General features: G+C 34.1%; 1 protein-coding gene across 14 annotated transcripts in view; it reads right to left on the reverse strand.

Annotated features, from left to right (window-relative positions):
* Positions 1–12,946, reverse strand: part of AKT3 (AKT serine/threonine kinase 3) — a 428,671-nt gene that overhangs the window by 156,902 nt on the left and 258,823 nt on the right. For all 14 annotated transcript variants that reach the window (XM_072647619.1, XM_072647620.1, XM_072647616.1 and 11 more), the window contains 2 exons: positions 4,451–4,562; positions 1,301–1,445 (listed from right to left, as the gene is read on the reverse strand). In XM_072647619.1, the coding sequence (XP_072503720.1) occupies positions 1,301–1,445; positions 4,451–4,551 (246 nt within the window). In that variant the 5' untranslated portion in view covers positions 4,552–4,562. The remainder of the gene's footprint in view (positions 1–1,300; positions 1,446–4,450; positions 4,563–12,946) is intronic.

The following is a 12,946-nucleotide window of genomic DNA, read 5'->3' on the forward strand; positions in this document are numbered from 1 at the left end:
TCTTCAGTATTTTTTTTTTGCCTTTTTTACCAAGCTATTAATTCTCTTTTTGTAATTATCACTTTCATTTCTTTTTCCAAATTTTCCTCTACCAATGCTTATCTGCTTCTTTAATTCTGCCAGGAATTCTTGCTGGTTTTGGGTCCAATTAGCACTTTGAGGCTTTGCTTGTGTTTTTTTTCACACTGTCATCTTCTAAGTTTATATCTTAGTATCGCCTGCCACTGCAGTAGCTTTTTGTGGTCAATTCTTTTTTTTCCCTGTTGTTTGCTCATTTTCCCAACCTATGTCTTCACTTTGATCTTTATGTTAAAATTGGGCTCTGTTCACCTTAGGGCTGGGGAAGCACTGTGCTAAGCTTCATGCTTTTTCATGCTGCTACTTTCAGAGCTAGCTCTGGAGGTCTGCAAGTTATCAATGCTTCCTAGGGCAGAGGATCTTCTTAAGGGACCTGTAAGGGCCTTTCCAACACTAAGATGCTGAGTCTATCAGTGACAAAATGTAAGTAATGTTTCCTCTCAAGGACTCTCAGAGACTAAACGAATAATAAATGCATTGTTAAAGAGACAATGCATCTCCTTACATGTCTTTTAAAATGATATTTCACTTAAAAGTAACTGACTTCTTAATTTTCTATAATTCTGGGAGTGGGGGGGGGAAGAACATGCATCACTGTCATTATATGTAAACTGATAGCGCATTATTTGGTAGATTGAAACAACAAGAGGAAAAGCCTTTGTTTTCCCCACATTGGCTCAGGAACAGCAGCTTTCCAAGAAAAAAAAAAAGCTCTATTTTCCAGGCTGCTCACTTTCCTGCTGACATCAGAGATGCTAGGGCACCAACAAGAAAGTAAACCAGAACCATTTCTGTTTCTGCTTTCTGCAAAACACAGAATGCCAAATGGAAAAGGACCAAGTCATTAGGGAAAGACATTTATTTCCAAGTTTCTAAAACAGTATTAAAAACAAGGAGAAAAATTCAAATGCATAAAGTAGTGCAATACTTAACAGTATCCTTTTGCTTCTTGGCATATCAGTCACAACTCCTTAACAATAAATCACATCAGCATTCAGTGCTAAAAGTGCTGAACCAGAAAAACAAAGTGGTATTGCAGTCAATTTGTTTTTAAACAACACAAGAGAGTTTAGCCTCACCTGAATAGAACCACTCCATATGTTTGCATATCATATGGTAACTGACTGACACCTTTTTACAAATAGCACTTTTTAGCATATTTCTTCTAGGCAAATTAGGGATGTGTTGAATAGTCTAACAAGTCATCATTGTGTTTTCCTACCTTTCTTTTATGATGAGTTGTAGAAGCATCCATTTCTTCCTCTCCTATATTGTCAATTTGTGAAGTAGGACTACAGTTCATCCTCTCCTCTTCTTGCCTCTGAAGTCTATCTGCTACAGCCTGGATAGCTTCTGTCCATTCGTCCCTAAGAATTGTAAATGACATTTTCTGTTAATACAGGATTAGAAAAAAGGCACAAATGGTTTCCAGTTGTAGAACTAGGTTAAGAAAACTAATCTGACATGTATATTTTGTTTTGAAAAAAATACTAATTCTAAAAGTGTTTAAGCATTAGAGGCTAAAGGTTGGTGGTTATAAGTATAGGGAAAGGAGGAAGAGGGAAAGAAGTGGTTAAAAGAGGTTAAAAAAATAGGACTATGGAGAAAAATATTTAAAAATTTTAAATACAAAAAGCAGTACCATTTATTCTCAATTATCTATAACGAATTTATTTACATTATGATTTATTGCATCAAATTTTCAATTTTTATATAATTATGACATTTTAAAAAACACAATCAGGATCTTTACTTGGTATTGCCCAGCTGGAAGTATAATAGAACAGTTTTTAAAAATAGGCTTAAGTTTTAGAAATTCTATGTGCTACTTTGAGAATTCCATGGAGGCTAAGAGAAACAAGACAATTTTAATTCACTTCCTATAATACATCCAAACCAAGGTTGATTGATTCTATTAGCTCAACAAAAATGTGAAGGCCATCTACACTTCCAAATGCTGGAAGAAGCTGAATAATATATTAAATATTGGAAACAGAATGGAGCAGTAACCAAATTAATCATCAATGACTGAGAATACAATGTACCCAAAATCCAAAATATGGTAGTTTACAAAACATTAACTATATGGACTAAGCTAAAAAGATTTACTACTTTAAGAAACCTCTAAAACAGATAGACCAGGATGGGTTAAAGGAAAAGACAGGGCTAGAGGACGAAACACATGTCCAAAGAAAAGAAAAGATAAAGTAGAAGCTTCCCTGTATATTTAAAAAGAAAGGCAAAAAACAAACAACCAAATAATCTCAACATTATCAAAGTAACATGGAGCAACACTGCCCCTCTAAAAATGTAAGATTTCTTTCATAAATTCTGACATTGATGTTTAGAAGCCTCAGTGCTTCCTAAGAATTTTTATTAAAAACCCAAGATTTTTCAGTAATAATTTTCAAACACCATAGCTTTGCTTTAGGATGGTGCTTTTGGTCAATCTAAGTAGTAATCCCATTCACTTGCAACATGGAGGGTGGAACAGTGGGAAGAACAAGAAAGAGAAGGCACAATATAGAGAGAACAAATATTTTTTTTTAGTTTAGTTCTATTTTTGCAAAACTGGTTTCACTGTTTTGAAAAAGTATAATGAATTCTACAAATATCTGATACATTCATATCCAAATATAACTGCAAAAACACACTCAAATGTCAACAACAATTCAGTGATTATTCAATGTTTGAATTATTCATGCCACTTCTCTCCTTTCCTTGATCCCAAACAGATAACTAAGAGTTAACTGTTCAAAGAAGAGATAAAGGAGAGATAAAGACAGCAACTAAAGGAAATAAAATAATACTGTTTTTTGTCCTACAAAAAGCATAATGTAGTATCAATTACTGGGTGTTTAGTGTAACTGAATGATGTGTTCTGGACTCTGTAGAAATTACTGCTGAAATCACCAGTGAGTGCCATAATAATATTTGCATAAGGATTCAAACCATGAAAGGTGTGTGTGTGTGTGTGTGTGTGTGTGTGTGTGTGTGTGTTTAAGTGTCAACTATGTGCCAGCCACTGTGCTAAGCATTTTTTACACATATTATTTCATTTGTTCCTCATGGGAGATACATTCTGTCATTATTCCCATTTTGGAGATGAAAAAAGAGGCAGGCAGAGATTAAATGACTTTCCCAGTGTCATATAGGTACGAAGTGTCTGAGGCCACATTTGAACTCCGAACTTCCTGAATTCAGGCCCAGCATTCTATTCATTGTACCACCTAGCTGACATAAATAAGAAAAAACAGAATAATCTAATCAATACTCAAATCGAAGTAGTTTGATTATTAGTCAATCAAGAAGTATGTATTAAGTGCTTACTATGTTCTAAGCACTGTGCTAAGCATTAGGGATACAGAGAAAGGGTAAAACAATCCCCACTCTCAAGAACATCATATTCTGATGATAAAGGCAACGTGAAAAATATATGTATATACACACACACATACACGTATATGCTTCTATACTTGTATATGTGTACGCACTCACGGTAAATTGGAGGTAATTTCAGAGGACCTTGACATTTAGGGGACATGGAAAGCCTTCTGGCAGGAGAGAATTTATTTGTGAACTGAAGGAAGTCAGGGAATCCAGGAGGCAGAGATAAGAAGGGAGAACATTTCAGACACAGCAGTCAGTGAAAAACAGGGTTGGGAGGTGGAGTGCCTGGTGTGAGGAACTGGAATACAGAGTCCGTGGAAGAAAAGAAAGTATAAGAAGACTGGAAAGGTGCAAGTTTGGGGACAGGTTATGAAAGAGCATAAAAACTAGATCAAGACATATTTATTTGATCCTGGAGATAATGGGGAACTACACTTTGATAGCTGAATGGAGGACAGGTTGAAGTGGAGAAACTTGAAGTAGGGAGAAAGAGTTTGATTTTTAAAAACTTCTATTTTCTCTTATGAGCTAATCTTATGAACCTAGTAAACATGAAATAGTCTGAAAAAATTTCAAAAATGTTTTATCCTATGAAAGCTAAAGAGGAAATTCTTACAAGCCAGCTTGGAATAGTAATATTCTAAACCAGGTAAGAGTATAAAAAAATAAATTTTAGTGAACATGCACAATTAAATTCATGTTATCTGACAATACAAATGTGCAAAACAGTTTTAAGGGAAAAGAGAATAGTATATTTGAATAAAAAATTCATTCTTCCTTTTTTTATTAGCATTTGTACTTCCTATTCAAGGTCTGTTTCTGTGGCTTAGGTTTACTTATTTATCTATCATACTCAAAAAAAGACTATAAAGAAACAAATGACAACACTACCAAAAGTATACTTAATAGGTGTAAAGCCACTTATCTACCTATGGACTGAATGATCCCCGAATTCCCAAATTAAAAAAAAAAGGCAAGTGACCTTTCCTCTGGAGTATCCACATGAAATGTTCGTTCTATAACAGTTGTCCACTGGAGGCATCTGATAATAAATGTATTTGGCTTTGGTCGTTCTGTTTTCATGAGCTGGCATTCTAGAAATAAAAGATGTTTCCATAAACATTTTTACTCAAATAACATGTCAAATTTTTAACATTAAATCTATAAACATTAAAAGGGAGAAGATCTATATTTTATAACTTTGTTTATCAAACTACTAAAATCTTATGGAAATTTTAACATCTTTTACTGTTCCCCTCTCTCTTTGCTTACCAAATAAAGTGAAACTCATCAGTTTTAAAAACCTCCTACTATGTGAACCTAAAGTACTATACCACCAGGAACTCCTACTAGGCTTTGTCCTATTCTTTTTGGCCAGATTTGACTATTCAAAATTATCTGAACATATCTTCATACTTTACTTATCCTATTCCTCCCCACCAATCTGCCCTCCTTTCATCCCCATCCTTCCTCATCACTGGCTTTCAAAAGTTTTTTCACCATAAATGGCCAAACTAAAATACCAACTCCTTTAAGAAGCATTCCTTGATCACCCAAATCCATTTTAAATCATAAGAGATTTGATTTATTCTATTTTTGTGGTCTTTATCTTATACTGCTTTGAATTGTACTTATTCCTATACAACTCACATCTCCATGATTAAACATTTTCTTCAGGGCAACAACTGTATTACATATGCTTAATACAATATTCTGCACATGATAAATACTCAAATATTTGTTGAATGAATATATTAGGAATCTAAACACTATATTTCAAACATAACAATTATAGTTACAATTCAATATTCATTTTTAAAAAATTCTTGATATTTTCCATTTCTTACATTGTCATTTTTATTATCACAAGTATCCCTCCTTCCCATCTTTCCCAGAAAGTCATTCCACTGAAAAAGTCCCAAACCATGTGCGATGTGTAACACTTATGGAGCTCTCCCCTCCACAAAGGGGTAGATAAACCGAGTGAGTGTCTTCTCACCTCTCCGTTCCAGGCCTGCTTTATCTTGATAAGGATACTATATTTACTTTTGATTTGGAGGCATGTAGTTGTTCTTTCAATTTATGTTGCTGTCTCTGTGTATAGAGTTGTCTTGGTTCTGCTTACTTCAACTCTCTCAATCACTATAGATCTTTCCATGTTTCTCTTTATCACACAGCATTTCTTATGGCAAAATTATATTCCACAACATTCAGATATCACAATGTATTTAGGCATTCCTCAATTGATGAGTACCTACTTTGTTTCCACTTCTTAACTATCACAGAAAGTGTTGCTATAAAGAATCTGAAGTATTTGTCAACCTCCATTATTATAATTCCCCTCTCATTTTAGGTCCTTTTATAAACAAGGATGTGCTGGTAAATTTTTAACAATTAGCTTTCTGGGAAGGAAGGGTAGCAGGGGGCAGGGAGAACTGTATGCTCAACAGACTTTTCTCTACCACTTTCTTAAATCTATTCAATCACGACAACAATAAATAAATCAAGCCCTGGTCTGTAACAGTATTTTATGATTTCTGAGGTGTGAATGCTTAAATTCAAAAGTTAAAAATCATCTCTTTAAACATATTAGCTGACTCCAGAACACCATATACTGGAAAACTATACCCCCACAGAGAAGGACTCAAGGGGCTGAATGAGACATACATGTTCAGATACAGCCAATGCAGGAATTGGTTTCGATTTTCTATGCCCATTTGCTGCGGGTTTTGTTTTTGTTTTTCCTCCTCTTTTTTTAAAATTTGATTTAGAGGCTAGGGTTGCCAAAAAGAAAAGAAATAAGATTCATTGGAACATTGTTTTAAAAATGTACAAAGAAGGAAGGCAGAAGGAAATGCAAACAGGATAGCTTTGAAAGTTACATGTTGGAACTTATTTTACAGAAACTCACAGTTTCATGGTCCCCAGCACTATCCCTCCAAAAAAGATGAAAATTATAGGCCCTTTTTCAAGTCAATATCATTTCATGCCTGAAATACTGAAAAAACTTTTCCTAATTCATCTCTCTATTTCAAATCTTGCATGAAACTGACCTCTTCTGCCTATCAATTTCACACATCAACATGGCATTAATTTCTTTAAGTCATTTGAAACACCTACACAAAAATTTTAATAGTTCCTTCCACAATTCCTATAAAGTTCTAACAACTAGGACTAGCATCTGTGACATTCTATCCACAACAAGCTCTTGCCTGCTTTTCGTTCTTGTTATTCCCTATAAAAATTCTTCTTTACTCTTTTGGTCTATTTTTTGTGTCCCTTCCCAATTCTATGTCTTTTTCCATTAAGCCTGGAATTTTCTTGTTGGTCCTCTTTTTGCCTAACAATCCCAAGTCCTTTTAAAGTTCAGCTCTTAGAAGAAAAAAGCCACATGACATACAGATCTGTACTTCATACAGCATCTAAGGCATAGTGCCTTAGATCTAGAAGTCACACAATAAATATTTGTTAAATGACTTAATGGAAAATTTTAAAAGGAATAAATAATTGAAAGTAATGGATTAATTAGGCTAATAAGTAAACGCAGAGGTATTTGAATTTTTGTATATTTTATGTTGCATTAGTAGACATAGGTTCGGGCAACACTTGCAAATCAAGTTCTTGTAACCTGAGAAAAAGTATCATTTAATGGACAATTATCATTTGTAGTAAGAAAAAAAAAAACAGTAGTGCAGTACAGCAGAAGAGCACCGAATGGCAGAAACTTGGGTTTGAGCCTCAGCTCTGCTATTCCCTCACTATCCTGTGTAACTCTGAAAAATAATCTCTTTGGAGACTTACTTTCCAGATTTAGAGGTGAGGAAAAAAAAGAAAACAAATAAAAACAGTAATACTGATAATTAAAACAATGATGTGGCAATGATTAAAAAAAAAAAAGCTAAGTACTATACACACACATAAATGATTATTACTATTATTAACTTGGGAATCATTTCTTTAAATAACAGATACACAAGTATTGAAGTGATCTGGGTTGAGGGACTGGTGAGAGAAAAATTTGGTCCACTTTCCTAATTGCTTTCACTCACCTTTCCTATATTTTCTAGCTCTTATATAAACCCAACAAATTCTTTACAGTCAAACTTCTTGACCATTTCCAATTGTAGATTGTGGTCTGCTGCATCCCTTCCTTCAAATAAATAACACTTTATTTCATTCTGTCTTTAAATAAATAAAAAATGGAAAAATGGTTATTTTAAGGCATTTGAGATGTCAATTTCTAGCTCAGTCAGGCCTCTTCGAGTCACTGTGATAAGAGAAGAATTTTGATGGGAAAGAAACTCCAGCTCAGATGTCTTATCACCATTGTGGGAAAGAAGACATTGCCCATTTTGAGTGTCCAGACATTGTTTCTGGAAACTCAAAGTTCATAACACCTGTAGAATCAAGACTGGAAAAGAAGCCACAGCTCCTGCTTTACCAGCTGGCAGATGTCAGTATCGTCCCCCTTGTGTTACTTGTTCCAAAGCATGTATGGCCCTTCTTCTCTTGCTTTCTGCAAAATTCCACTTTTCTATGTTGCTTATTTATTCACATTCTATATAACATTGCTGAAACTGATACTCTTGGTTCTCTAACTTTTCATACAGATGAGCCTGAGCTCTGAGGGTAAATAAAATCTGCAAGTAACTTATCTCTTAACATTGATTTGGTGATTGGCAGCAGTATCTAATTAATGAACCTTGGATGGTTTTTGTCACAGAGGGCAGGAAGGACCATAGATTTAGAGATAGAAAAGCCCTTGGAAGCCACATGATCTAACTGTCTCATTTTAAGGATGAGAAAACTGAGTTCCAGAAAGGGTGGATATGCTGTCCAAAGTCAATGCATCATAACAGGGGTGAACTATAAACCCAGGTACTATTATTCCAAATATAGTGTTCACTCCATTGGAACATAATTCTTCTCCTAGGAATGTGGGGTTCAGGACAATAAGAGAGCAGTACAAAGGCACTAGGCAAATCTGGGCAGATAAGAAGAGACTACAAGAGGTGGGAAACAGAAATTTGAAAGGTGACAAAACAATGACTTTCTGACTTTCAATTCTCCCATTAGCCAATGCCAAGAATCATCTCGAGGCTTACTCTTAGATTGCTGATAACTGCTCCACAGTTCAATTTTGATACTAGATACAAACTGGTGGTTTTGCTCTTGTTGCTCATCTGATTTACAGAATTCCCATCCACATTTTCTGATTTCCATATTCCATCTTATGTAACCTAAAAGCAAGATTTTTCCTATCTAGTAACTATTATAAGTAATAACAATTCTTGAAGTGTGCTTACTGGCCTGTCATTCTACTCCTTTATTACCCTGGCAAAACATGCACAATTTTGTAAAGACCAAAGCTTACAAAATTATTTCATTGAAACAATTATCAGAAATGAAAACAGAAACAGAAAAAATTTTTAAACACAACAATTAAATGAAGGTTAATGCTAAACATGTGACTTCTAAAAGTCACCATCCTAAAAACTATTTAAAATATTGCACTTTTAATTCTCAGCAGGCATTAATTGGTGGAATTTATTAGAGTACTAAGAGTTCAGCCCAAGGCTACCACTTTAGTCGCTATTCCCAGGCTAAATGAATCACTGAAAGTCAAGTACTTCAATACTGCATTTTGAAGAATATTGTTTAAAATTCAAAAGAGCAAAAAACAGTTGGAACTCTAAATTACTGTTCAAAAACTGCTTGAGCCAGGAAAGAGAACTCAACAACTCTGAATTCTTTCATGTCAGCCCTCCACAACTAGGAATCACAAATATGCCCAAATGGTAGCTACAGAAAAATAAAAAGGAACAATTAGTTTTAAGACTATCTCAGACCACACTGATCCAAATGCTTAAAGGGAATTCATCAAGCCAATTCCAGATATCACTTTATCTTTAACAGTATTTTTTCTTTCACTGGAGTCACAATCATCATCAGTCAAATACAATTTTAAAACCACAACAAAAAATTAGGAAAGAATTTTGCACATAAATATATATATTCAAAATATGTATATCTGGAAAAATAATTCAACATGCCTAAATAAGTAATGGCTATCATAAAAAAAATAATTAGGATTATTTATCATATAATATAGCTTGATACCCTTTATTAAATTTCAAATGAGCTACTGCTCATACTTAAATTAGATAGTTATGCTAGTTAAACTCTCCTGAGCAACTCAAACTACAAGCTGTATTTCAAAACGTTGTTTACTTTACACCATTCTGAACCACAGATGACAAAGTTTGCTCGGAGCTGTAATTACTCTACGAAGCTGGGAAGCCAATTAGAGGGCCTGAAACCTGCCAGTTTCAAAAAAAAAAAAAAAAAAAATTTAAAAAAATTAGAGATCATCTGTTCTGATTTTATTTAAAAGTTTAAGGTTTTAATTCAACAATTTTAACCATTTAAATTCCAATTTTATTCTTTTTAATCAACCATTGTACAGAATGAAATAAAAAGCTAAAATAAAGGTACAATTCATCATGTTACAAGTAAAAATTTATCACTCTTTTAATAAAAATGCCATTATGTTGACAAGGAACAACTATGAGTTCAGTAATAATAACTACGTATTGAAGAAAAAGAAAACCAATATAAAACAGTATTCTTAGCGGTTACCTGTAATAAAGGCAAAACCATTTTTTCTTTCTATTCAGAAATAATAAGGCATACAGAATCAAAATTTAATAATAGCAGCACAGAGAATAATTCATTCAACAAATATAAATACCAACAACATTCAAGGTCTTATCAGGAATCTAAGAAATGTTATCTACCTTCTAGGACATTTTGAGAAGGAAAGGTGTTATCAACTAATGCCTACAAATGTGTCAAGTGTCAAATATGAGTGATACATAAACTATAAGTGTGCTATATATATATAAATATATATGTAAATATGTTACAGATATATGTATAAACAATATACCTGGAAAAAATGAAACAAGAAATACAAAATCAATGGAGAAAAGAATGGAGGAAGAGAATAGATATATTATAGAGGGTAGTAAATCTTACCCGAGAACTGAATGCCTTCAAAATTAGAACAGGTTAAATGTAAAACAATGATTGAATAAAAATAAGATACATTATAAAATTAAAAGATTGAAATAGAAAACAGAAAACAATATAAGAAATATAATAGCTAAAACAAGTGACCTGAAAAATAAAGGAGAGAACACAAAACAATTAGCTTCCCTGAAAATCATGACCCCAAAATAATGATAATAATAAAGCTTGATTTTAAGAAATCACATAAGACTTGTCAGCTACAACAACAAAAGAGAGAAAAGGTTGGAATATAATATTCTAAAATGCAAATTTTTAACATAACATAACCTATCTAAACTAAACTGAGTATGAATCTAAAAGGGGGGGAAGGGGGAAGAATAAGCTTTAATGAACCAAAGGATTTCCAAGCATTCCTGATAAAAAAGGTCAGAATTGATTAGACATTTTAAAGTGAATGAACAGAAGTCAAAAGAAATGTATTTGTTGAAATAGGAAGGCTACATGTGGAAATAAATTTTTCACATGCTGTTTGTTCATAATGGGATAAAAGATATCTTCTCAGAACCATAATATCTGTAAGGGTCAAAAAGAAAGGTAAATAAGACTGATGGAGCCCTTTGTGGTAGGCTTCCTCAATCATGATGGTCTTAAGAGAAAACAAATGGGAGAAGTAGGAGATTATATTGGGGAAGAAATGAAGGAAAATTATTACACTATATAATGGAGGTATGGAAGGTAAGAAGTATTTAAACATGGTAGAAGAGGTGAAGGTAATGTGCAAAGAAATTATTATGTATGTAACAGAGGTATATAAAGAGTATTTAGAAAACGTATTTCATCTCAACTGACAAAAGGAGAATGTACTTACGTAGAGAAACACATGCAGGCATGTGAACACATGCAAAAATCACAGTGTGAATACATTAAAACCAAAAGTAAAAGAGGAGGGAACAACCAGAGAGATGGAGAACATGATGTAACAAAGAGAAAAAGATAGGTAAGGAAATCCTGATTTAAAAAAAAAAAAAACTCCAATACCAATGGCAGCATGGGGCAAGGCGGGAGGTAAGAAGGGGAAAAGTTTGAGGAAAAATAAATTAAATGAAAATAAGGAGAAGGAGACAAATGATAAAGTAGAAAAAAAGAGGTACAGTAAGCTACCCCCCTCAAAACATCCCCAAACAGATCTAGAAATTTTATCAGATATAATCCCTCTGTGGAAATCCAATAAAAAGTTACAGTAACAGTTCCAGTAAGCATATGAAGAGACAGAAGTCTGTAGATATTGGGGAAAGTCACGACAACAGCAGAGAATGGCAGAGAATGACAAGGGCTGAGCATTCCTCTACCCAAGGAAAAGGCTGTAAACCACATTGAACAGGGGTGGCAGACCTAATACAGGGGGCAAAGAGACATGGGACAGGTGCATACAAGCACTATTATTGCCCACTAACCCTTCCAGGTCACAGATCCAGGGCTGCCTAGCAAGTCAGCCTACATTACCAACACCCTAGATTAGTCTTTAGGGTCTAGAAAGTGTCCAGAAAAAGAAATAAGTTCAAAAGAAGGGGAAAAATACTGCAATAGCGTATCTGAGAAAGAGCAGTCTCAGTTCCAGCCTACACTCCAGTCTAAAGACTGCGGAGAAACAAACAGAAGAAGAATCCAAGACCAAAGGGAAGCTTACAGTTGAATCACTGTAGACCTGCAGTTTCCCAGGTAGGTGACAGTAGCTGAGTCCAAAAAAATGCATTTGATGCTCAGACTCAAACCCAGGTGAGGAATATAGGGTTATGGGTAACAATCAGAATTTGTTCTGAATCAGACCACTTTGGAAGCACTGAAAGCTCACAGGTCCTCAGTCTGAGTTATCTGTGAGATCTTGAAACAACACTATAGTCAATACCACAAGAGAAAGCAGAAATGGGACCAATCCTGGTGTGCTCTCCAGAAGTTTACAGTGCCTGAGCCTAACATAAAGTTCAAAGGTTCATGAAGTAGGCTGAAAAATGCATAAACAAAAAGCCCCCACCATAAAAGTTATTAGGATAACAGGAACCTTTAAGACAAAAAGGCAAAAGAAGAGAATTACTTCAAAATATCTAAAAGAAAAATACAGCTTGGACACAAATTCAACAAGAATTCCTGGAAGAAATGAAGCAGAGTTTGATTTTTATTTTCTCCAATAAAATGAGAGAGCTAGAGGAAAAAACTGGGGAAAAGAAGAGACCTATGGAAAAAAAAAATTGGAAAGGAAATTAACAATAGCTTAGAACAAGAGGTGCAAAACTTTGCTCAAGTAATACATTTTCTGAAATGAGAATGGACCACATAAGAAACATTGACATCATGAATCAACAAGAACTATTAAAACAAAGACAAAAGACTGACAAAACAGAAGAAAATATAAGGTACCTCACAGCAAAAACAACTGACCTAGAAAACA

Source organism: Notamacropus eugenii, chromosome 2, assembly GCF_028372415.1.
Source record: "Notamacropus eugenii isolate mMacEug1 chromosome 2, mMacEug1.pri_v2, whole genome shotgun sequence".
NCBI classification, from domain to species: Eukaryota; Metazoa; Chordata; class Mammalia; order Diprotodontia; family Macropodidae; genus Notamacropus; species Notamacropus eugenii.